Source organism: Centruroides vittatus, unplaced genomic scaffold (genome assembly GCF_030686945.1).
Source record: "Centruroides vittatus isolate TY-2023 unplaced genomic scaffold, ASM3068694v2 contig_862, whole genome shotgun sequence".
Taxonomy (NCBI): domain Eukaryota; kingdom Metazoa; phylum Arthropoda; class Arachnida; order Scorpiones; family Buthidae; genus Centruroides; species Centruroides vittatus.
This window is the reverse complement of record NW_027122562.1, coordinates 437,113-463,839: the sequence shown is the minus strand read 5'-3', so window position 1 is coordinate 463,839 and position 26,727 is coordinate 437,113. Positions and strand designations below refer to the sequence as shown.

The window sequence follows — 26,727 nt, the reverse complement described above, 5'->3', positions numbered from 1 at the left end:
AGACACCTGGGTGAAGAGCATCTGGTATTGCAATGGTCATTTCATGTACTGCCACTGACAGTCACCTAGCATCACCTTCATTTGGAGTGGTGTTACTGCTGATGGGATTGGACTGCAACAGAATGGAACTGGATTGTCTACAGCAATGAATCCAGATTCAGTTTGAGCACTGACAATGGCTATGTTTGTGTCTGCAGGCTCCGTGGTGAATGTCTCAAATACTGCCTACTCTTTAGAGCAGCATACCACCCCCACAGCTGGTGTGAAGGTCTGGAGTACCATCACATATGACAGCCAGTCACCTCTAGTAGTGATCCAAGGGACCAAGACATCCTAGTAGTATGTTAGTGACATCCTGCAGCCACATGTGTTGCCTCTTATTGCAAGGTTCTCTGCCACATTGCCACACCTTCCTGGTCCCAATTTTGCAGTCCTCAGAGTGCCATTTTCCCTCTGAAAAAGTGAGAAAAGTGAGTTGAAATACAAAGTGAGTGTAATAGTGAAAAACAAAGTGAAAACATGGAAGGAAAACTCAGCAAAATAGCAGTAAAAGCTGTTTTTTTTTATTGTTATGGTTAAATACATTTTAAAACTTTTTACATATACTGTAATATTTCCAGTAAACCATGAATACTTAATAAGTCTGTGGCTTCTTCTGTAAATAATCAGTCATGAATGATGATGTTCTTTTATTAAGATTTTTCTGGAAGTTTTCAGCTTCCTACTTTTTTTGCTTCCTCTTGCTTTTGAACACTTTTAATATTAACAAGCATGACATGTGCTGCCCATATTTCATTCATGTTCTTGCTATTAATGGCCTTCTCCAGATTTTTGTTTGCTGCTTCTAACAAAACTTGACCTGTCTCGTGTATTTCACCTTCCAGTGGCGCTTCGTTCGCCAGGTGAATGGGTGCTAGTAATTGTGCTCCGTATTTTGATCGCCAAATCTCAGGATATTTTGCGTCGACAGATAAAAAGAATATACCGTTGGATAGCGCAAGTAATAAGGATTCCGTAAGGGTAAACATTTTGGTTTTCCGACCAGTAGTTCTAAAGTTACGAGCATCCGTAATTTTCGATTTGCTCGGGCTCCTTAGGGCCCCATTTATGCCATCGATTAAGATTAACGACGGTTTTAGTCAGATAATACTCCCATCTAAGACGTGTATTAATTTCATTCGGTTAACTTTTACGGTTATTGAGTTATTAACAATCTAATTTTTACCGTTAACAAAGAGCCACTCCGCCACGTGGTTGCTAGCCGTTCGGCGTGGTTTTAACCGTTCGGCGTTGATCTCGCGTGGTAGTGGGTATCTGCTTTCCGGTTCTGCTTTTTGGTGGAAGCTTTATCTTAACTTTTCTACCCACCGGGTTAGTGCGAGCTGATTCAGTTCGGCGGGTTAACAGCTAGGCGCTTAGCCAATCGGCGTTCCGTTGTTTTTTGGAACAAATTGTCTCCGCGTTTACTTAACTGTTTCACGTGTTTATTGCTGTATTTGCTAAGGGCCCATTTCTCCGAGGCCTAAATCCTCGTTGTGTTAAAGTTACTTTCATTAAGCCGATTGGCGTGTTCGAGCCGAATGGCTATTGCGGTATACTTATTGGTAAGGAACGTTTTGACTTCGCTTCTCGCTCACGATGGAATCTCCAAAACCGCCTGAGAATGTGGAACAACTAACAGTACCATCTACGCCATCAGTACCAGCCACACAATGTCCTCCGGTCAGTATACAAAACCTTGAAGACAAGATCTTGGGGGAAGCCAGCCTGCATTTAAAGAAGGTTATGGATCTTCTCCCCGCCAAGTATAAACCTACACTGAACACAGAAGAACGTAAGGAGGTAAGGAACCGTGCGTTACAACTGCACAATTGCGTTTGCCAGATGTTCGGGATTCTGCGCGAAATAAGGACCAAACTAGAGGCCACTCTGGCACAGATCCCAGTCCAGGAATCACCCTCAACGAGGAAATCTTACACACAGGTGGCCAGCGCTATCGCCGACATCGGACCTGGCATCAGACCTAGCCGCACAACGAGAACCATTTCAGACTCGATTCGCACGAAGGTGCAGTCTGAGGGCACTGGAGGAACCCACACCGTCCTCCTGTACCCACAAGCCGTAGAGGAAGGTGAGAAAATCAATATGAACGAGGTTACATCAAAAATATTCAAAGAAATCAAACCTCACAAGCTAAAGATAACGGTTAAGGCCGTTCGCAGGGTCAAGGCAGATGGAGTGTGTGTTAGGGTCGGAAGTGAGGAAGACAGTAAAGTATTAAAAGACGCCATCGACGCTATACCGAACATACAATCGAAAATCAACTGCAAGATATCTGAGGGCAGAAAGCCCAGGGTTATACTACTAAACGTCCCCAACGCCATAACAGAAGAAAACATCATCGGAGTTATGGCAGAACAGAATTATATTTGGAGAAACAAGCCAACGAACAAAGTAAGAACAGAGTGTAAAATCAGCACAATTTTGAAAAACGGCAGAGTCAAAGAGAACTGCCGAAACGTTGTTCTGTCAGTCACGCCAGCCATCCGCAACACCTTCCACCACAGACATATATCCATGTCGTGGTTTACAATCTACATCGATGACTTCATACCAATTGTCCGGTGCTACCAGTGCTGTGGTTTTGACCATTATGCACGGGACTGCACAAGTGATAAAAAATGTAGCCACTGCACGAAGGATCATGGCTACAAAGATTGTAACAGACGGCAGAAAAATCCAGTATGTGTTAACTGCAAAAAAGCAAACGAAAGTCTCCCAGAAAACAAACAAAGGCCGATCAATCATAATGCATTCAGCAACAACTGCCCTATCCTCCAAAGACTGAAGCAACAACGCATAAATAGAACAGATTATGGCCTATAGTCACAATAGCAATCCAACTCAGATTCACACCACTGACAACCAGTTGACGGAGGAAACAACAACAAATAGCCAACACCGGACTACCAACACGATCAGAATCCTTCAAATAAACGCCCAAAAGTGCAAGGCAGCCAGCTCGTTACTTATTAAGACAGCAAACGACACAAACAGCGATATCATAATGATCCAGGAGCCCTACACTATTGACAATACTATCGTCAGATTTGGGAACTGGAGAATTCTTGCAGGCCACGTAAATACACGGCCGAAGAGCGGGATTCTCGTTTGCAACGACAACTTAAACATCGCCCTCATCCCGTGGCTTTGCTCGCCCAACATATGCACCGCGGTGTTACACCAGGAGAATCCAATATACCTAATCAGTGTGTATTTTTCACCCGACGAAAATGATGAGAGCTGCATCAACGAGCTGGCAAGTGTTACAAACAAAATTGACATAAAAAATGTCATCATTGCTGGGGACCTGAACGCAAAATCAGCGATCTGGTTCCACACTAAGGAAGATAAAAGGGGAAGATTGGTGGCAGATTTTATGGACGAAAATGACCTCATATCGGTCAACATGACAACCCACCCAACTTTTCACACTCCTCCATGCGGAGGGCTGGACGGATACCTGTCTGGTTTCTGCAAACCTAAGTCATCGGATCGCTGACTGCGAGATGTTGCTTATTCCATCCGCCAGCGATCACAGATACCTCCTGACCCAAGTCTCTGACATCATAATCGAAGAACAACAAACTAATCATCATAGAATGCAAACTAACTGGGAAGCATTTCGGGAATGTTTTAGCAGGCAATGGAGGACCTACTATTTCCCTGATATAAAGACCCAGGAAGACATGGATGGATACGCAAAATTCATTACTGAAACCATTTTACTGGCCAAGAAGCAAGCCACCAAAGCCAAAATTACAAAACACAGAAAGACTTACTGGTGGACGGATGAATTATCCATACAAAGGGATAGGGTCTCCAAGACCCGCAGAAAGGCCTTCAGAACGAGAGACGAGGAGGAGAAAGCAAGGCTAAAAGAGATATATAAGACAAAACTAAAAGAATACAAAAAACTGATAAATAAAACGAGAACGAAGGTGTGGAGGGAATTTTGTAGTGCGTCCAATAAAAACGGTCCCTGGGACATTCCCTACCACGTTATCTACAAAAAGAGACAAAAGCTAAACATCCCCGACATCATCGAAACTAGCCACCAGGAAAACAACAACATTCCCAATATCCAACAAAATATCACAGAAATCATGGATTATCACTTCCCGATGGATATTGCAGAGGAGGACTCATCAATACACAATACTATCCGCACTGGTGCCGAAAACTACACAACAACGAACAACGACCAGCTATTCTCATTCCGGGAGGTGGAGCGGGCAATCACGTCGCTCGCCAATAAAAAAGCGCCCGGTTTGGACAATATTACACCCGAAATGGCAAAAGAAGTCTTTAAGGCCATCCCAATCTCGTTGGTCCACTTATTCAACAAATGCTTACAGACGGACTTCATCCTGAGCAAATGGAAGGTGGGGAATATCAAACTAATCCCCAAGGTAAAAAAACCAACCGAGCCCAGTCACTACAGACCATTAAGCCTTCTCCCGGTACTCGAGAAGGCCCTGGACAGACTAATCATCGAAAGAATTAATTGGATATTACACCAAGGAAACCATCAAAGCCCCAAACAATATGGCTTCCGTCCTGGAAAATCAACAACAGACGCCGCCCTTCAGGTTAAAACTTACATTAAAAACGCTTGGAAGAAAAACAACCATGCAATCTTAATCAGTATAGACTTCAAGAAGGCATTTGACCATCTTTGGTGGCCGAGCGTCCTACACCAGCTAAAGACAATAAAATCCCCAATGAATATCTACAGAATCACCAAAAATTACCTCACAAACAGGAAGGTGGTATTCAGGAAGGGAACTATAAACATCAAAAAGAACATCAACAGAGGCTGTCCACAGGGCTCAAGATGCGGACCAGGTCTATGGAACCTAGTGTTCGACAGCCTATTAAACTCGTTCCCAAACTCCGAAGAAGCGTCCATCCAGGCGTTTGCCGACGACCTACTGTTAATGGTTGCCCACAGTAATAGCATTAAACTAGCAGAAATCTCCAACAAACATCTGGAACACATCTACAATTGGAGCACAAACAATAAGCTGCCAATAAATTTCGAGAAATGCCGGGCTCTGGTCTGCACCCATCAAAATAAAGGCGGAAGGCTACAAAGGGCACCCTGCATCTACATCGGAGGGAAAAAAATAAAGGTCAACCAGGAGCTAAAGTACCTCGGCATATACTTCGATGAGAAGCTAAACTGGCAGCATCACATCAAGCAGCTATACCAGACTTCAATCCAACAGGCAAAGGTGTTAAAATAGATCATGGGAAAAGATTGGGGTCAACTAATAAAGGTGGAAAAGTGCCAAGTGTTTAATAAATAACACGGTCTTGTGTTTGATGCTCAAAAGATTGGGGATTAAATTTTAAAAACGGGAGCTATTTATAAGGCAGCCCTTGAGCCTGCTCTGTTGTATGCCATTCCAATCTGGTACGAGGCATTGAACAACATACATGCAAAGAGGCAGCTGCTATCGATCCAGAGGCGCTCCCCACCATACAAGTCTGTAGGACTTACCGTACAGCGCCCACCAACGCCCTGCTAGTTATGGCCGGTATAACACCGATCCACATAAAGGCCATAAGTGTAGCCTACAAGTGGCTCATTAGTAAAAACATAAACATTCAACATACGACAACAAGACCGAGCAACGGGAACGAGAATGAATATACAAGAGGAATCTCGGACATAATAGAGACAATTAACAAAAACGGAATGGAAAGCATACAGACAACCGGCATGGAAAGACGTCACCCACGCGAGGATAACACCTATGTAGTAAACCTTAACCCGGAAAACGACGGAAACATTCAAATTACATGGGACGTCTACACAGATGGGTCAAAGAGCGACGAAGGAACGGGTGCCGGTTTCGTTATAATGAACAATCAAGGGAAGGCAAAATACCAAGCCTACCTAAAGATGGCCTCCCACTGTACAAACATACAAGCGGAACAGTGGGCCTTATACAGAGCAATCAAGTATGTCACGGAGAACAACCAAAGGTATAAAGGCCATATAAAGTTTCATACAGATAGCCAAACAGCACTTAAGATCCTCATGAACAAAAGAAGGTATACCGGCCTCTCGCAAGAACTAATATCAATGGCCAATAATCTGGGGAAAACCAAGAAAGTCATCTTCAGCTGGGTACCAGGACACCAGGGAATCCCCGGTAATGAACTCGCAGACAAACTGGCAAAAAAGGCTAGCATATTAGACGGTGAACCTACTTATAAGACTTCCTAACACATGGCTTAAAAATCAACTGCACACGCTTGAAATCAGCCAGTGGCAACGTGATTGGGACTCTGCCGATACCGGCAGGACTACTCACAACTACATCCCATCTATCCACCTCCGCTTAAAGACCAAACATTACACTCCTGACGCTGAAACCTCGCAGATTCTTACTGGCCACGGCAACTTCGCCTCCTACCTTTGCCGATTCGGCAAACGAGAGGCTAACACCTGTAACTGCGACGACTTAAGCGAAGGTGATGGCAACCATCTACTCTATGACTGTCCAACCTACGAGCAGGAAAGGCTCCCGTTTATGGAAACCTGCCTTAAAAACGGTCTCAACTGGCCCCCAAGACCGAATGACATTTTTAACAACAAAGATGTCTGGAACAGCCTCAAGAAATACATCAAAAACACAAAGGCGCTGTGCAACAACTATCGTACTGTGACCGCGACATAGGACTCGTCATCTACCAACCACACCAAGGCCAGGCGGAGTCGAGCCGCATTGTTAAAGGACATTCGAATGGCTGTTGGAATGGCACTTTCGGTGGATTGGTAACACTGTATTAGCTTCTGGAATCCACAGGGGCTGTGTAGGCAGCCGTATCATCTTGTATCGTCATGTATCATAAGTGTTGTATTATTTAACTCGCGTATGTGTAAGGTAATGTTCCTTGTAAATGTCATATTGCGTTTTCGTTATCTCATGTGTTGTAAACGCGGCAAAATGACCGTGATGCTGTTTTCTGTTCCTCTAACCTATTAATGTAGTAATTATATTTCATATATGCTAGTATTAAGTCTCCTGTTGTAACACGCGCAGCGAGCGCAGCGCCGCCACGTATTTTGTGGAACTCGTCAATTGTATCTGTTTTCCTACTTTAATCTTGTTACCCTGTAAATATATTTATGTTGACCATCCATGTACCGTGTACACATTATCGATGTAAAGTCTATATTGTAATCACGTTATAATCAACTGTAATAATTTGTAATTGTCTGTACTCAGTTTATTAATAAATGCGATTCAGGCGCCCATGGTGTCTCCCATGCCTTACTTCACACTTTCCTATCTTACTTTCTCTTCACACTTCGACCACATGCTCTTCCTTCTTTCCTCTTCCAACAGGGCCAAGTCCGTAAGCAAGAAACGGATAGCTCTCTCTTCCTTTGATCTAATGTCTAATGTATTTCACCTTCTACTTTTGAACTCTGCTTTACCTTCTGTTTTAAACTCTGCTGCAGTGCCATAATCTTTTCCTAGCCATGAACAGCTTTCCTTTGATGTTCTTCAAAATGTTTGTGCTTCCTCTTCTGCTCTTTTTTTCTTTCTCTTCTTTTAACTTCTTTTCGTTTTCCAATTGTTCTTGTAATTTCTGTGTGCTAAGGCAGCTAATTTCAGTAGAGCCTTTGTAATAGGTGCAAGGTGTGGGCTTTTGTCATACATGTTTAGTCCCTCCTTAACAATCAAAAGTGAATTAAGCATTCTTTCTGACATTGATGCTCTATCAGGAGGAAGTGTGTGGCATGAAATTGAAAATCCTCACTCCACATCAGCACTGCCATGAGAGAAGGTCAATGCTAATTTCACCAATTTGGTTACACTTGGATATCTTGCATTTCCAAGGATTGTTTGTTTGTTTAGTTACGGCAACACAACACTTGGACACACTGCCTAGGGAATGCCTTCTGGGAGGTCTTTTTAAGGGAAACTGGCTCCTATTTAGACGTTAAAGACGTGGAGAAAACCCAGAAAACTCCAGATGGCCAGCCTGTCCGAGCAAGGTGAAAATCCACAACAAAACTCACAGTGTTCAGGGAACAAAGACTGCTTGGCAACTGGTGGGCCCCATTCCCAAGGGAATCAACCAATTTAAAATACTGACTCCAATAATAATCAATTTTCTCATCTGTTGAGTCTGTCCAATCACTCTCAACTTGCTCAAATTGAAGTAGTCACCACTCGTCCTGTAAAGTATCCTCAGCAATGTCACATGGAAGAGCTCTTGCAATGTTTACAATGTCCTTATAAGTGCTTTTTTAACTAATATTACTTGGCTGAAGACATGTCAATGACTTCAACAGTTTGCATTGAATTGGAGCTTTTTCTATCATATATGTGAAAGCTAGTATTGGAATCAACACTAGGGTACTAGTGTTGGAATCAACAATCAAAATTATTGTCAAATGTTATATGACATTGTTACGTACAACTAATTGTATCGCAATGTTTTATAAACATTCTTCTGTTATGTAATAAAACATTGGTGGTGCTGTTGACCCCTCGGGGACAGTGACTTCATTTCACACTCCCCTTTCCAGCGCTGACCTTCCACGAGTCAAGACGGTATAATTTTTATTTCTTTGTTATATAACCAGTTACACGAGTCTAACTAGTTTTTACTAATCTCTCCGACAAACAACATCTAGTCTAATAACTAGAACCCCCTTTCATCTGCAGTTTTTCTTGCAATAAATGATCTTTTTGCATTCATTTTGTAATACTTATATTACCGTTACCACACAAATGGAAAATTTTATTTGATTCCAATAACTCCTTTTTAGTGTGCTAATTTTTATGGCGATGAGTGTATAATCCAGATTTCACCATATGAAATACTGGTCTTGTTAATGTTTTATAATATCTGTTCTGTTTATTTGAACAAATAATTAAAAAATTTTAATAATATATCAATTCATGGTTAATCTAGTACTTTGGCAAGCTATACTTCATTTTTCTAGATATAAGAAATAATAAAAATATAAATATTTGGGCTATTATTTGTTGTTACTTGAATATGTATGTACAAAAATGTTATTTCTACTTAATTATTTTATTTTAAAGGCATTTTGCCTTTAAAAAATGCCAAGTAATAGTGGAAAAGATAAGACAAATGGGAAATAAGAACATGAAAAGACATCAAACCAAAAAACAGTCAAACCAGATCAGTGAGTAAAGAATTTTTAACAATTTGTACCATAACTTAAATTTTTAATAGTTTTTTTTTATACAGGTGTAAATTAAAAAACATTAAGATAAGTATGTTTTGCTCTGCTTTTTGGATGCTTTATGTCATTTAGTGTTATATTTTCTTTACTGTACAATATTAAATACAAGTAATTTATTATCTTATCTCAAATATTGTCAGGTATAATATCATTGTTTAAAAAGTTTTTATACAATTATTATTGAATATTGTAAACCTGCTGAAGAGGGACCTACAAGTCCTAAACACACAAAAGGAATGTACAAGTGAAAATAAAGATATTTTGTTTTGACTTTTGACTAAAACTTCCTGTTTTTGTTAATCTGAAACTACATCAGTGTAATAGGTCCTATTCATAAACAAGGTCTAAGTAGACAATATACAAACAATGAAGTAAAACATTAAGGACAGTGGTAAAAAAATACCAAAAAACATTTTTAATACAAAAATTATTTAAGTTTTTATTAAAAAATAAAAAAATTAATTTTTAAATACATCTAATTTATATTAAACACTCTTACCTTTTAAAAATTAATTTTGCTAATTCTAAAACTTCCCATGCAAGCTGTAAGTTAGAAATTTCATCCTGAAAAAATTTTGTTAAAATGTCAGATATTTCTAAATATCACCAAATCAATTTAAAATATTTCTCACATTTATTTTTATGAAAATATAATCTTTAATGTCATTCAGATATTAACAATTTATTATTTCATTACATTTAAACAACATTTGTAATTTGCATAAATGAATTTCAAAGCTTAATATTAACATTTTTAAAATAATGAATATAAATTCAAAGTAAAAAAGAGAATATTTTTAATGCTCTAATTGGATTATTACTTCAGCAAATAAGCTTTTAAGTGCAGAAAGACAAAACTCATTGTAATTTCAACTAAATTTGCATGTGGAATGATTGAAAATATCCCTGCAAAACTGCTGTGTACAGTACATTCAAGTTTTCTATTTTTTCATTCAAGTCTTCTTATATGCTGTGTGTAGGTGGACATTGTAATAATAAAAAATAGTTTAGTGGACTTGCATATTTTACCTCTTCTATTTGATGTAATAAAATATACATGTACTGTTTAATTAAATTACTAGGGACAAAAATTTTATGCTGACAAAGTTGTTTGGCTTACATGGAAAAAATGTAAAATATTTTATTTAAAAATCCATACTCGATATCAAAAAATGTCTAATCTTTAAAAAACAATCAATGAATGATAAGCGTTATATATATAAATATTTTTTTATATTCTATCCAAATGAAAATTTGTAAATACTTTATTATTTGCACTTTGCTTTTTTTCCCATTCTAGTATAAAATTATGACTTTCAAACAAAAATTCAATATTCTAACTAAACAAAATATAATGAAACAAGCAAATAAGTTATATTAATACTAAATGTAGAAAAAGAATACAGAATCAAAACAGCATTAGTTTACATGACACCATCTTACTTCTTTTTCTTCCTTTTGTGCACCAGACGATGAACCAGGTTCTGTAGGATCACCTGTTTGTGATGTACTATCTGGAGACAAATTACATGTTTTTTCACTTTCTTCTTCACTAACCTCCTCTTCATTATCATTATCATCATCGTCATCCTCTTTTTCATCTTCCTTATCATCATCTTTATCTTCTAAAAATTATCAAAAATAATTCTTAATAAAAATAGATATTTCTTTTAACTTTTAAAAAAAGTGGAAATATTTAAATATCAAATGAAAAATTTATATTAAATAATATAGTACTTTTACTTGAGCGACAATCATAATTGTGGCTCAAGTAAAAGTACTATATTATTTGGATAATCTAGGTTTTAAAATGGAAATCATGATGATATTTTAAATAATTCAATCCAATTTTTATCATGTCAATATATATACAATTCTCAAATATTTATTAATAATATATTTTATTTAAGAGAGTTAAATTTTTTAAATTATCTACATTTTGTTTCATTTTGATTATTTATCATAGTGAATTTTAGAAGTAATTAGTAAAAAATTATTATTTATCATATTTTTTTTAACATCACAGCACTTTTTTCATTTATTAATATCATTGATAAATTTAATTTAGGTTACAACTTTTAGAATTAAGTTATAAACTTATTATATATTTGTCAACATGGACGTTAATCATTAACAGGACAATTATACTGGTGTTAAGCATTTACAAAAGAATGAGGAAATGTTTTCAGAGAAAACAGACTTTCTTTATTAAGCTACCTGTACACATAACAATTATCATCTGTGTTTCGGGCTATCATGCCCTCATCAGCAGGATTACAAGAATTGCAATTTTTGACTAAAAATAATAAACAAATAATTAAAAATAAATAAATAAAAATGGTTTACCAACAATAGATTTATAAACTTACGATATACAGACATCCTATTACCAACACTAATTGGTTTTTATATTTAATTTTATTTATTTTTATCTTGCTGTCTTACCTTGTAATCCTGCTGATGAGGGCATGATAGCCTGAAACACAGATGATAATCGTTATATGTACAGGAGGGTCTAATGATGTGTTCACTTGTTTATAATCGATCAGCGCCGTCGTAACTTATCCGTTACAATTCCCAGACACGCACCTGTTATCAAAGAGTTGACCGTTACGAGATTGACGGTTGCGATTTGCGCTGATCGATTATAAACAAGTGAACACATCATTAGACCCTCCTGTACAGGTAGCTTAATAAAAAAAGTCTGTTTTCTCTGAAAACATTTCTTCATTCTTGTGTAAATGCTTAACACCAGTATAAATGTCCTGTTAATGATTAACGTCCATGTTGACAAATATATAATAAATTGAATAAGGATGGTAAGGCGATAATATTTAAGTTATAAACTGTTTTCATCAAAAAAATAATAAATAAGAAAACTATACTAAAGCATAAAAATATTGTTTAATACGGTATTTGTGATAATAGTAGTATATTATTAATCATTTTGTTTATTCTTTGAACAAAATAATGAAATTTATAATTTTATATTAAAATCTCTATTAAATAAGTTTTAATAAAAATCTAAATACGTAAAGACAAAATATAAATGTTTTTGACCAAAACAAAAAGTTTAAGAGTAGAACTTTTGAATCAATTTTATATAAAAATAGTTTTCTTAACTTAGAAATTTATCTATTATTGGCAAATGTAGTTCAAAACAAAATCACATTTTAGAATCGTTGATGATTTTTTATCACTTACATCAAGTTTTTTCCTATATTTAACAATCTCTACACTTTAAAAACAATAATGTTTAAATATTCAAAATTTATATTAGATAGTTAACAAATTTTCTCCAAGAAATGCATTGGAAAACTATTTTCACTGCTATCATCATATAAAACCTCCAACTCATTAGCAGCTATCAAACTACCTTGGCTCATTTGGTAATATGTTAGTCTAAATACAGTCTGACAGAAATATAATTGAGTGAAGTTTACTTAAGAGAGCACACTTGGAATCACTGCATCACGTTGCCTTATCCAAAGTAACAATATCACCAACGAGCTTGTTCATATTTTAATCTGTCACACTTTCATTTCTTAGAAGCTCTATATAACTTATAAACACTTGAAAAAGTTAAAATTTGTTATTGCAATTTTACTGCACATACATATTAATTTCCATTCTCATATCAATTTTATTATTTTATCAAATAATCAGTAAATACAATATATTTACAAATTACATTACTTTCTCTTCTTTCCAGAAATGTAGTAAGAAGAAAAGCTGAAAAGATGCAAACACCCTAGTTTCAAACTTTCTAATAGGATATATAGTATAAAAACAAGTACAATACTTTGTACTTGTTTTTATACTGTATGTCCTATTAGAACATTTTATACTATATGTACTGCAAGAATAAAGTTATTTTCTATCAAATTTTATTACAATAATTTACAAATATAGAAAGAATTATATGCACTATCATAACTATTTATGCAATAAACAACCTAAATAAATTTACTTAAAAAGTCTGCAATTTTCTTTGAATATGATCACTTATAGCATTCTTTTCAATTACCTCTTTGATCTCATTAAGCGCATTGCATTTAGTAAAGATTTCTCCTAAATATATTCTCACCATGCTTAAATGAAACCACCACCTTTAAGAAAAATGATTTTGTTGATTCACAAACAATTTCCATTTTGTCTTATTCAACCTCTTCACCTTCCTCATTTGTTTTCTTTTAACTTTATCACATATTTCAACAAATGCCATAGTATAGAAAGCACTGTTACTATGTGCCCTGGGAGATGATTTATCATCAGATTAAAAATATAGAACCTAATAAGAATTAAAAATATAGAACCCTTATGTGAATTTCTGAAACTGCTGCAGAAAAGATGCTCATTTAAGTGAACTGTTCTACTAACTAGTGTTCATTAACAGGCATCCTGCTATATATAAAATATAAGAGAGAAAATTGGAAACAAGGAAGAGTGCTCTTTTAAGTAAACTGTTCCTTTATCCAATGTTCTATTAAGTGAACTTTTACTGCATTAAGACAATATAATGAAAAAAATACATATGACTAGCAGATAAGATTTAATAGAGAAACCTATACTAGGGTGCAAGATTTAATCTTGCACACTACAAGAAATTTCAGAAAATTATTTACACATATATGTGATGTTTAATGAGAGAGAGAGAGGAGAGAAACATTAAATTTTCATTTTATATTTCAATCATATATTTTTAATGTTCTTTTCATCTGCTATAAAGAATTTTATCTATTAATTTTGTTTAATAATAAAATTAGTGGATGAAACATATGCTTTATAATTTTTTCCCATGATATACTACTTAATGGTAAATTTATACACTGAATGTTATAAACTATGTATAAAATCTGTTATCTTATTTATACTGTATTTATAATTTTACAATTGTGAAATTTTCTATTGATATCCTATTCATACAGTATATAAATCTATTGCTCTTTAAATACTATTGCTAAAGAGATTAACATTATAAATCATAGAATAAGATTATCAATATTTTCTGTGTATATGTATGTATTTATATATGTATACATTTATACAGGGTGGGCCAGCGAAAACGAAACGGCAGAGTGTTCGTGTTCGTCGAAGCAAAGCGCTCAGACAGGTCGATTTTACTCTCGAGGGGACATCTTTTGCAATAAAGTTTTTGCGATTCTGAATACAACAGACAACAATAAATTTTAAAAACTCATTTATTTTGTATTAACTAAACAAGCATTTATTTCGAAAAAAATGTTTGTTTAGTTAATATTCAGAATCGCAAAAACTTTATTGCAAAAGATGTCCCCTCGAGAGTAAAATTGACCTGTCCGAGCACTTTGCTTGGACGAACACGAACACTCTGCCGTTTCGTTTTCGCTGGCCCACCCTGTATATATATGCATTCTCAAAATAAAAATTTCTTCCGTAACTTTTACAAAAATGTTAAGATTTACCTGCACTTTTCTCAGTATTTTCACCTTCTTCAGTGTCTGTTGCTTCGCCTTCTTCTTCCTCTTCCCCTGAATCTAATTTTTTATGTTAATTATCAGAATACATTTTTCAAAATAAATATTTTAATATCACAAATAATATTCTCTATATAATTTGCATAAATATTTTACAAAATACATTTAATGAAATTGCATTTTTATCTCTTCTACATAATTACTAAACTATAATTGTCATGAAGTAATAGTTACAAGTTCAAAAAAAATCAAATTCTTAAAATAAAAACAAAAATAATAGTTCTATAATAAATGAGATTTATAACTCAAGATTAAAATTAATATACATCACCTTCAAATAAAACAATTGAAAATTATTAATCAATCTTTGCCACTATAAGCTGATTTTACAGAAATGAAATGTAATTACAAGAGAGCCATTGTTGACCTGAAAACAGAGTGCAGAGCAGCAAACTATTAACTGTCAGATTCTCTCAAAGATCCCAGGAGTATTATAAATCATGTCTGCTGCACCCAAAATGCTGTTCCTCAGATTTTCATCATCATTCATTGGTGTGACATACACTAACAGTTACACATACATTAAGTGCTTCCACAAGTAGTAATTCAGATTGGTGAGGTCTGGTGATCTCAGTAGCCAATCATCAGTCCCACCACAGCCTATCCATGGGGAAAGATGTTGTCCAGGAATGTGAACACTGCCTGCAAAATGTGCTGAAACCACATGACGGCTATCCAAGGAACATCCACTAGCAGGCGATATGTTGCATGCAGTGCAACATTCCAAACTTTACATTCACCACCAAGTACACTACATCCTCAACCCTATGTTTTCTAACAAAAAAAAAAAATGTTTGTTTTGCTCACCTTTACCAACCCATCAAAATTAATGCACAGACTAAAGAATCACTGTGTAGTCTACATAAACTACTATTTATGCATCCTTTGAGAGCCTAAATTAGTGGTTTCCAAAGTGGGTGCTGGGTGTGAAAAGAAAGGGTGATTGGGGGCACTGAGTCAAGATTCTGACCAAACAGTGACATAGGAAAGGGTTGAGGTCACTGACACTTTCCTTTCCTCTATTAAAACAGGTTAGAAACATTGCAATTAATGGTCTCCAGATATGGAGAACAATGTACAGTAAGGACCCAAAGTGTGAAGTTCATAAAAAAATTTTTTCTAAGAATATTTCCAAGCTTTCTCGCACAAGAGAAAACAGGTTAGGAGTTTTGGAGGTTTGGTTGAGGGGTATTGGGTATAAGTTTATGGAACCAAGGGGCAGTGGCTCAAAAATTTTCAAATCATTGGCCTAAAGGATATATTGAACCTAATTCACACAGCACAACATAATTTTAAATGTTACTTTTTTGCAGTTAGACTTTTTAAACATTTTCTTTACTTCAGAAGATGTATTTGAAAGAGAGAAATAATTATGATTATTTTAACTTTTTGTACAATTTGATGTGACTTATTTCTTTATTCATATTCTTCATGTATATAAATGATGATAAACCATAAATAACATCTATAACATATTGTATATTAAATTTTACATCAATTATTTATTAATGTTTAGCAATTCATATGTTCTCCATAAAATACATTTGTAGTAATACCACAAAAATCAATAGAAGCAAAGCTGTTTAAAAGCTTAATTTTAATTTCATATGAAATTAAAAGATTAATTCATGAAGAGCTCATTAACAAATCACTCATGTACCTTAAAAGTCCAGTAATAAATATTTAATAGAAAACAAACGCTTTCGACCGTACTTTCAATCTTCTTCAGGTTTAAAAAACCAGTAGGATTTGAACAAGTGAACGCAGAGAACAAAAATTATGAAATTATTTTCAAAAAATGGAACAGCACAAACAGAGTTTTGAAACAATGGCACACTCCAGGTGTGTATACAGGGTGTTTATAAATGAATGATGCAGTTTAAAAAATTAATAATAAATCTATTTATTACCTTATATAGGCAACCTTATAGCATAAGCAGCAGCAAATGTCTCAAGTTTTTTATGCATTAATCACAATCCTTCAATGTATGCACCCATGGTCACACGACACACATCTACACAGTAATCAAATTCTTCCCATATGCGGTGTCCACCGTGATGGTCTGCAGTGCATGCTTTATCCAATCACACAGTTCCTCAAGGGACACGGGCATTGACAGTACATAAACTCGGTCTTTAACAAACTCCCACAAAAAGAAATCACAGAGTGTTAAATCTGGCAAATGGGGTGGCCAGGGGAGCAAGTTGTTGTCTGCTGTTGCACCATGTCCAATCCAGCATTGGTGAAGAACATGATTATGAAGCTCACGTACATTCCTGTGAAAATGGGGTGAAGCACCATCCAGTTGCAAAATGTAGTCGTCATAATTGGTGTTCAGCTCAAATAACAACCAAGTTTCCAACATGTCTAGAAATGAGTCACCTGTCACCATCTGCACAGTAAGCATGACAAGCGAAGAGTGGGTAGCGCATAAAAACTTGGACAGTTGCCACTAATTATGCTGTAAGGTTTTCCCATATACGGTAATAAATAGATTTATTATTAATTTTTAAAACTGCACCATTCATTTATAAACACCCTGTAAATACAGATATGCATGTGTGTTACCATGGCGATGGAATGGTATATGTAATACAAACACAGATATAAATATAAATAAACCAAATGAGGGTGGGGGTGTGGGTTCTAACTGCTGGTGTGGGCATTGCCCGTTCCTTCATAGCAGTACTTCCATGCGTGAGACACATTGATGGCATCATTAGATTTAAAACTCTGTTTAATTTTAAAACTCTGTTTGTGCTGTTCCATTTTTTGAAAATAATTTTGCAATTTTTGTTCTCCGCATTCACTTGTTCAAATCCTACTGGTTTTTTTAAACCTGAAGACTGAAAGTATGGTTGAAAGCATTTGTTTTCTATTAAATATTTACTACTGGATTTTTAAGGTTTATAAGTGATAATTTATATATGTTCCAGTATTCATGTAAGAAGGTTTTTTAATTTGAGCTCATTAACATTTCAGGATAAAAACTATAATAAGTATGAGTGATTTTACATGTACAAAATAAATATAAATTTTTTATTACTTGAACTATTTAGTAAAAATATCTTAAATACGTAACAAACCTCCTGGAAGAGCATTTCCTAAAACTCCAGTTTCTGCTCTTGCTAATTCTAATAATGCTTTTCCATAACAAAAATAAGCTTCACCACATTCATTTGCAGTTTCTCCATAATGCTTGCCAAATAACTGACAAGATTCTTGTAAGCTATATACTGCTGAAGAATAATCTTGCACTAGCATATGTCTTTTACCTTGAACAAGATGATTCATAGCTTGTGAACCATTGCTAAAAATAAAAAGTAATAACTAAAGAACTTGGTAATTTTTAATTAGTTAAGATTTGAACTTTAAACTAGAAATTAATTTCATTGTGAAGTAATTTTAAAACCTGTGTGATAAACAAATATTTTGATCTGAAACTTATACAAGAATGTAAATGCTTAATTTTATACAAAAATTCATGAAGATCTAATACAATATGTAAAACCTGCAAGAGACCTTCTTAAGATGGAAACATGTGAAAACCAAAACCAGCATTTATTTCAGCATTACCATCAAATCTTTCCCGCAGAATGGCCTGTCTAAAGCAGAACCTGTGAAAATGAAAAGCATGTGTTATACTTCTATTATTAATTTCATTAGTGACTTGTCAAAGCTGTTAAATTTTCAACTATCAAATTGAAAAGTCTGACAAGAGAGGATTAGGAATGAAACCTTATCAATATTTATTTGTTCATTTTATCATGGATTTTAAGGAACAGTTTAGTTAAATAATACAGCTGACATTAACAGTTTGTAAATTGTTTCTAAACCATAATATCAGGTCAGTCCATAACTTCATGCGTATTTTTATTTACGAAAAAAGCAACAAAAAATTTCAATTAAATTTTATTTTATTGTATTCACCATTATTTTGTACAATTTCTTGCCATCTTGATGGTAGCTTTTCAATCTCATCTTTGTAAAATGATTTTGGTTTCAAATCAAAATATTCAGAAAGTCTTTTTTACATTGTTCTCATCCTCAAAAGTTTTCCGTTTTAAAAAATTCTGCAAACTGTGAAAATAATGATAATCAATGGATAATATCTGGCAAATATGGTGATGAGGTAAAATTTCCCAGTTGTAGCTTTTGAGTTTCTATACAGTTTTTGCAGCATATGGTCTGGTATTGTCATGTTGCAAGAGAACCTGCTTTCTGTTCACTAATGATGGTCAATTTTTTTTTCAATTTTTCATTTAAATGCTCTAATTGATCACAATTACATTTGAACTGTAATTGTTTTAGGTTTTAACAGCTCAAAGTGAATTACACGTCATCCCACCAAACAGACAAAAGAATTTTTTTGGATGCAACCCACCTTTTGCAGCCGTTTTGGCTGCTTGTCGCGATCCATCCATTGTCTTTTTCTCATCACATTATTATAAAGGATCCAGTTTCCGTCTCCAGTAATCAGCTGATCAAGAAAAAGTTCTAAAGCATTATGGGATAAAAGAGACGTGCAAATGTTTACACGTTGTCAGTTAGCTATTGACAGTTCATGTGGTATCCATTTTCCTAGCTTTGAAACTTTTCCGATTTGTCGCAGGTGTCTATGAACAGTTCCATGGGATGAATTTAAACGTTCCACAATTTCATCAACTGTTAAAGATGGTTCTGCTTCAACTAGTGCAGAGAGAGCATCATCATCAAAGTCAACGGGTCTTCCAGTACAAGCTGTATCATCCACACTAAAATCATTGTTTCTAAATCTTTCAAACCACTTGTGCAGTCTTTATACTATGCAGTCTATTAGTATAAAGACTGCACTCTATGCAGTCTTTATACTAATTACAGTTTGATTATGTACAGTATTTATTTTTTGGTTGCATTTGTAGCATTCTCACCACTTAAAACTAAAGTATAAAACATGTCTTTTATATTCATCTGTTACTCCCATTTTAAGGAAAATAAAGAACTGAAGTGTTCCCAATTCTGAACAATATTATATGAATAAGATCCAATTTAACACTTCAATGTAAAAAGTATCCCATGAGACTGACATTTTTAACAGCAAAACAAGATTTTTCTCAAGGTCATAAAAATGTGCATGGACTTATGGACTGACCTGATATATGTAATTAAGACCTAACAATACACAAATACATGATCTACAGTTAATTTGACCAAGAGACTAATAGCAAATAAAGAAAAGTATGTTATAAACTAGTAGACTTTATTAAGTAATCTCACATATGTACATTAAATTTTACAACAAATTTAGATAGATTTAAACGTCTTTCACTTCCTACACATGCCAGCAAAAATTACTCATTTTTTGAATCAAGGTAACCTCATAAATTAATGTAATCATGAGAGGTTTTTCCTATTGAGTACATTTTAATAGAAAATTTTTTAGTGTGTAAAAAACAGTTGTTCTATTTGATTTTGTACTCAATTTTGGAAAAACTCCAGAAAATAGTATAATGTTTTCTGTTTGTTTGCATTATGTTGTATTTTTTCTATATTTATGTTTCTAGTTTAAGTCTTTGATTTTAAAACAACAAGAAGATTGCTCTCCTTTTCCTATGCCTTAACACATTTAAAAAAAAAAACATTACCAAAAAAGATTAATTATGACTAAAACAAATGAAGAGAGATTTAGAGAATATTTAATTTGAGCAAATAAACTATCCAAGTTACTAAAAGCATCACGCATCTAAAAGTTTCTATATTTTCAGTAAAACAATATAAGGAAGTTTTACTTAGAACTTTGTACTTTCTTTTTTTAAGAACATATGTAGAAATATGTATTTTATATTCTGCTTTCCTTAATTTTAAAGTCATTTCACTAAATATGGCTATATTAATAAACCAGCAACAAATTGCTCAACTGCTGGCAATATTTAAAATTTTGGTGGTATCATCTGTTATCATATTTTATTTAAAAACTTTTTATACTTTTATTATAGAATGGCAAAAGCTTAATTTTGAGGGTAGGGATGGGTTTTATAAAAAATTGTAAATGCTGATAATGAATAAAGTCTTCATTAAGTCCAACCCTACTCAAGATACACACAACCACCATCATCTCCTCACCCCTCAACCTTTAACCACCAAAATTTAAACACCATCAATCCCCTAATAAACAAACCTCCCTGCAAACTTTCAGAAATTTTTTGACAAAAAGCACAGAAGTTATTAAGCTTCAAACAGGGTGAACAAAATCATGCCCCACATATACACATACTGTACATATACATACACACACACACAAACATCCATACATACAGAAATTAGCTTCAACTTTTTTTGCATTTCTCAATGTTTCAAGGTGTCCCAAGTCCAAACATGTAAAAATCTTGGAGGGTCATTTTTGACCGATTGCCATACTTTCCCACTGTTATATATTTTATATATAACAGCCGGACAAGTAAAACTTAATGAAAAACATTATGTTCACATTTTGAAGCAATGAGCACTTTATATTTCATCCCTGCCTAAGATGAAAATCCTGCATAAGTGAAAAAATTTAGTCCCATATAATTCTGGCTTCTACAATTTTACTGTAACATAGTTTTTTTTTATTTTATTAACTAAATTGTTACAGAAAAGATAAAAAATTACAAAATATATATAAAAATGACATTGGTGCAGTATAGTTAGCAGCAGAATACTCATTTAAGTACAACAAAGTTTATTCACCCATAACCACCAATGGACAGTCTCAGAGACAACTCAACATTTTTATTGTTGTAGAATTCATCACTGGTACAAAGTTATTAAAGCTTTTTGTGTTTTGTGTACTTTTAAGTAGGTGTATGCTGCACATTTCAGTAGTGTGCTTGCTATTTCCACATCAGTAGTTTTCCATTTTCACAAGTGTAAAATTTAAGGTAGTAAAAAATAACGTCCACCAAAAAACAAAAAAAAAAAAACGGTGCATTATCTCATAAAAATAAAATTGTCACAAACGTTTTTAAACATAATTTTTGGTAGACGTTATTGTTTATTTATCGTGGTGTGCGGTTGATGTTTTATTTAAGGCAGTCTCTGATACCAATCTAACATGTGAAAGTAACATATTTTCATATCTAAGATAGCTTATTTTCCTGGAATCTCAAACAATTCAATATGGGGAATTTAAATTATGAGGAATGTCTTTTGCATGGTATGAAATATCTTCTACCAATATAAATGACACAAAAATCAATTATAAGAGCAATGATAAAAAGACAGTCCTCCTCTCATAATACTAACAGTGAAATAAGTGAACATGAATGTATTATGAATTTAACACTTTGATTCTCTAATGCAGGGGTCCCCAACCTTTTTGTACCTAAGAGCACATTTTAGAATACCGGTCGGACGGCGAGCACCATTTATTTTTTCAAGAATTGGACATAGTTAATAATACATACACATAATGTACAAAAAACATTTAATTCCAAAAATGTAATTTAACATAAACAAGAATATTAACAATAATTTTTATTAAACAAGTAATTACCAAACAATGCGTACAAAATCTACAAAGTATAAAAATTCTTTATAAAAAAAAATATAAATCTCAAAGTCAATGTGATTTTTGGCATTGCATTTCATTGGCCATTGCTTTGTAATTAGAAGAGTGTGTTATTCCTCCTCGTAAGCAATCGTCAAGGTGTTTATCTGTAAGTCGTGATCTGTACTTTGATTTTATGATGTTCATTGTCGAAACAATGATTTACACAAGTATGTGGAACCAAAAAACGATTTTATTTTATATGCTGCTTTTTTCAAGAATGGAAATTTGTTTCTTTCAACTATATTCCAGAAATTCTCATCTGATACAATGGATTTTAGGATAATGTCGTTCTGAAGATCCAAAATTTCTATCTCTACCCCTCCAGCCTACCCCTCTGGAGAAACCCGGGATCAAATCCAATCGGGTCGAAAAATCCCCAGGAATTTTACGGGATGGTCCAAGCGGATATGTCAGGCCTCGTCCCTCATCCCCCCGTAGGCACTAAGGCCTTTTTAAGCAAGCTCATTATGTGTTCGGCCGCCATACAATTGGGCGGCCAGGTCATCACCTGGCCGCCCAATTGTATGGCGGCCGAACACATAATGAGCTTGCTTAAAAAGGCCTTAGTGCCTACGGGGGGAGTTTAAAAAAGGAAAAGTTAAAATCGCTTAAAATATCTTTTAAAACAGAAAAACCTAATTGATGAAGGGTCATGATATATGCAAAATGCACATATTAGTTTAGTAAAGAAATGTCAGTCAACTTTCAAATTAAATAACTGTGGTTTGAGAAGTTCTTTGGAATAGGAAAATTATTATTATTTTTGTTCTACTTTTATTATTTAAGGATTAACATGTCTAGATTATAATAATAAGTACTAAAACTTTATCACAAAAAAGGATATTTAAAAAAAATTACTTCTACAGACACTTTCAATTTTTACTTAGAAATAGATATACACTCAAACCTGTTTTTGTGCGGTCTATTTTTGTGCGATTTTTTATTTGTGCAATTTGTTTTGTGTGATTTTTTGTGTGCGGTATATGAATTTCAATCAAATTGGTATACTGCACAAAAATAATTGCACAAAACACATTGCATGTGTAAAAAATCGCAAAAAAAAGACCGCACAAAAACAGGTTTGAGTGTATTCATTTATTATAAAGGAGACAAACAAAAATGTATTTGAAAAAAAAGTATAATTTGAAAAACGTAATAAAACAAATATTTATTTTATTTGGGTCTGTAATTAATCAAAAACGACGAAACACCATTTTAAAGTGATTTTTATTCAAATAATATATTTATAAATAATATGTAGCCAAAAATGTAGCCACGTCAAATTTATGTAACCCAAAAAGTAGCCAATGCGCCAAATGATATTTTTTACGTCAAACTAAAAAAGGGGAGCAAAATTTGGCGCAGAGTGGCCAAATATGACAACATTGGATGAGCTCCAGAGAAATGTCTGCGTTGTCACGGCAACCATAGAAACGGACCGATTCATTTCATTTTAGGTATGGGAAATTTAGTTGGCGAAGATTTGGCGCAAGGGGAAAAAGAGATCGGTCGCATTTCGCTTTGTGCTTTTATCTGTGTTGGGTGCCATTTCTACTTTTGTGTGGTTAATCATTAAAAATGAGAAAACTTTTACATAGCATTTTATTGAAAACTGAAATATTTTTATTTTTATCGTGGTCACACAGCGGCGGGCACACATAAAACGATCGGCGGGCGCTATGGTGCCCGCGGGCATAGGGTTGGGGACCCTTGCTCTAATGCATAGTGAATCAAAATAGTAAGATGTTACAAGAAGCTAATATATTTTGAATGCATAACAAAAGTTTATATGGAATGTGCAAAATAATTATATTACTATTATATTCAATGTTATATATGTTCATTTAGAATATCTTTAACTTTTGAAATAGATGTTAAACTTTACTTAACTTTTACAGTGGAACCTCGCTTAACAAGCATAATTCGTTCCAGAGTCTTACTCATTATGCAAAACACTCGTTAAGCGAAAAAATTTTTTCCTATAGAAACAATAGAAATTAATGTAAAATACAATAACGCGTTCCATGCGAAAAAAATGCTCAAATGTTTTATCTATAACGTTTATTCAAAAAAAATTATACAATAAACATTGTTAAGGAGCGTGAATCGTCATCTTTTCTTCTAGCACAGAATGAACCAACCTGAAATGTGAATTCAATTTGCAGAAAACAAAAAAAAAAAAAAAAATCACAGATAATGTGTTTGATAAACACACCAAATGATATGCCAAATTCTTGGGCTATGTAAAGGCTATACTTAAATAATAGAAATTAATTAATCTGACTAGAGATAGGCAGTTATGCTTCCATCTCGTATTAAATTTAATAATTATAAATAGTTAATTTTAATTCAGATGTTTCTAAAATTTAATTTGGAATTGGTCATTAAATTTAATACGAGATGGCAGGAAACTGCCCTGCCTACTTCTAGTTAAATTAATTAAATTCTAATATTTAATTATATATAGCCTTTACATAGCCCAAGAATTTGGCATGTTGTTTGGCATGTTTATTATATAATGGGCTATGGTCGTTGATGTTTACGTGTAATATGTGTTGAAGAAATTTGGAAAAATGTGTGATCACAAGCGACAATAAGATGCTAGCTGAACGAGTGCTAGATGAAGCATGCACACAATCCGGGACTTCCCCTCTCGTAGCCACTCGTTATGCAAAAATTCGCTTGTTAAGCAAGTCATTTTTTCACAATTTATTTTGCTCATTATGCAAAACACTTGTTATACGAGGTGCTCATTAAGCTTCCACTGTATTTGGAATTATAATTTATTATTATAGTGATACTTTATGATTTTGTCAAAACAAAGTATCATTAAGTTAACAAATACTGCAAATGTTTCTGTAATGTATTTTTATGTTTCAAACTTATCACATTAGAGACAACTTAAAACATTGATTGAAAAAAAACATTTGTTCTAGAAAAAGTTCTGGAACAGAACTGTTCCACGAGCATTCTTTCCAACTAACATTCTGAAATAATGACATTGTCCTCTCTTATTGGGCAAAGATCCAGATGATAAAAATCACCTATCAGCAATTTTTCTCCTTAGGATAGCAACCACCAAAGGCAGTGAGGTAATTTATGGCTTCATCCATACAATGTTTTCAATGCCCAATGTTTTCAATGCCTGGTATCTTCTGTTAAGACTGGAAACTTCAACTTTGTAAGTTCCTTATATCAGTGGTTCTCAATCTTTTTGAAGTCTGGGAACACTAAACTTTCACACTGTTTTCTGCGGAACACTAAAGTTTGACATTTTTTTCCACAGAGCAGTTACAATACATCAGCCTTAAAGCAGAGATGGTAAACCTTTTTGAAATCAAGTGCACTTGGTCTAGTAGATGACAACATTGGCATTTGCTAATTACATTCCCATACAAAAATTATTTTACATTGTATTGATTTTTCTTTTGCAACAATTTTTAATTGTATATTTGTTTTTTCGTGGAACACTTGAAGTGGCTTCACAGAGCACTCGTGTTCCGCAGACCATGGATTGAAACCACTGCCTTATACAACAAAGTGTACAGACTACAGCATTAATAAATCCACTGAGGAGGCACAATGTGTGAAATGCATTTGGGTAATATGGCTAATAAAGTAAGAAGTATTTCGTAATAAGTGTCCATCTTTTGTTTTAATTCATTCGAAATCGGACAAAGAAGAATGATTTTATTTTATTTTTAAGGAATTTTTATAATTTTTTTGAAATTATTGATTTTTAACATTATAATAATAACCAATCCCATTGTTTTTAATATTTATTTATTATTTGATAAGCATTAATAAACTTCTCAAAACACCCTGAGCTGTGTAAATATCTATTGAGTGTCATGGTCAGTGACTTCATATCAAGTGAAAAAGTCACTGACTGACTATATATACAGGAATCAATTTCTCCACTCTCAAATGCCTATAATAATTCTGAATATCTCATTCAAAAATAAATGTTTTCTTAGATAGTGTGCAAAATTTCAGGTTTTCCTATAAAGGGGTTGCCTGAAATATAAGCGATCAAAAAATGCAAAAAAATAAAAAAAAAGCTGTAGTTTCATATTATAGAGAAAAATTGCTGGGTCTAAGTTGCTCAAATTTTAAACTTACACCTCTCTCATTATCAGTGAAGTGCTGGCAAAACTTTCCAGTCAATAAGTCAAAGATCACAGGGGGAAAGAGCTGTTTTACTTTTATGACTTAATTTTATGCTTGTAAGGATAAAATTGCATCAAAATTAATGATTTTCAATTAAAATGTTATCCAGAGTAACAAAAGCTTAAATTTATGCAAATTTATAACTTTTTATAATGATTTTTCTTTT

The 26,727-nt window shown here is 33.9% G+C and overlaps 1 protein-coding gene across 1 annotated transcript in view; it reads right to left on the bottom strand.

The window, feature by feature from the left end:
* Positions 1-26,727, bottom strand: part of LOC136982659 (protein HGV2-like) — a 45,011-nt gene that overhangs the window by 6,734 nt on the left and 11,550 nt on the right. Inside the window, exons 2-5 of the mRNA XM_067279217.1 lie at positions 17,908-18,131; positions 14,749-14,820; positions 10,748-10,929; positions 9,804-9,868 (exon numbers count right to left, since the gene is read on the bottom strand). Of these exons, the coding sequence (XP_067135318.1) occupies positions 9,804-9,868; positions 10,748-10,929; positions 14,749-14,820; positions 17,908-18,131 (543 nt within the window). The remainder of the gene's footprint in view (positions 1-9,803; positions 9,869-10,747; positions 10,930-14,748; positions 14,821-17,907; positions 18,132-26,727) is intronic.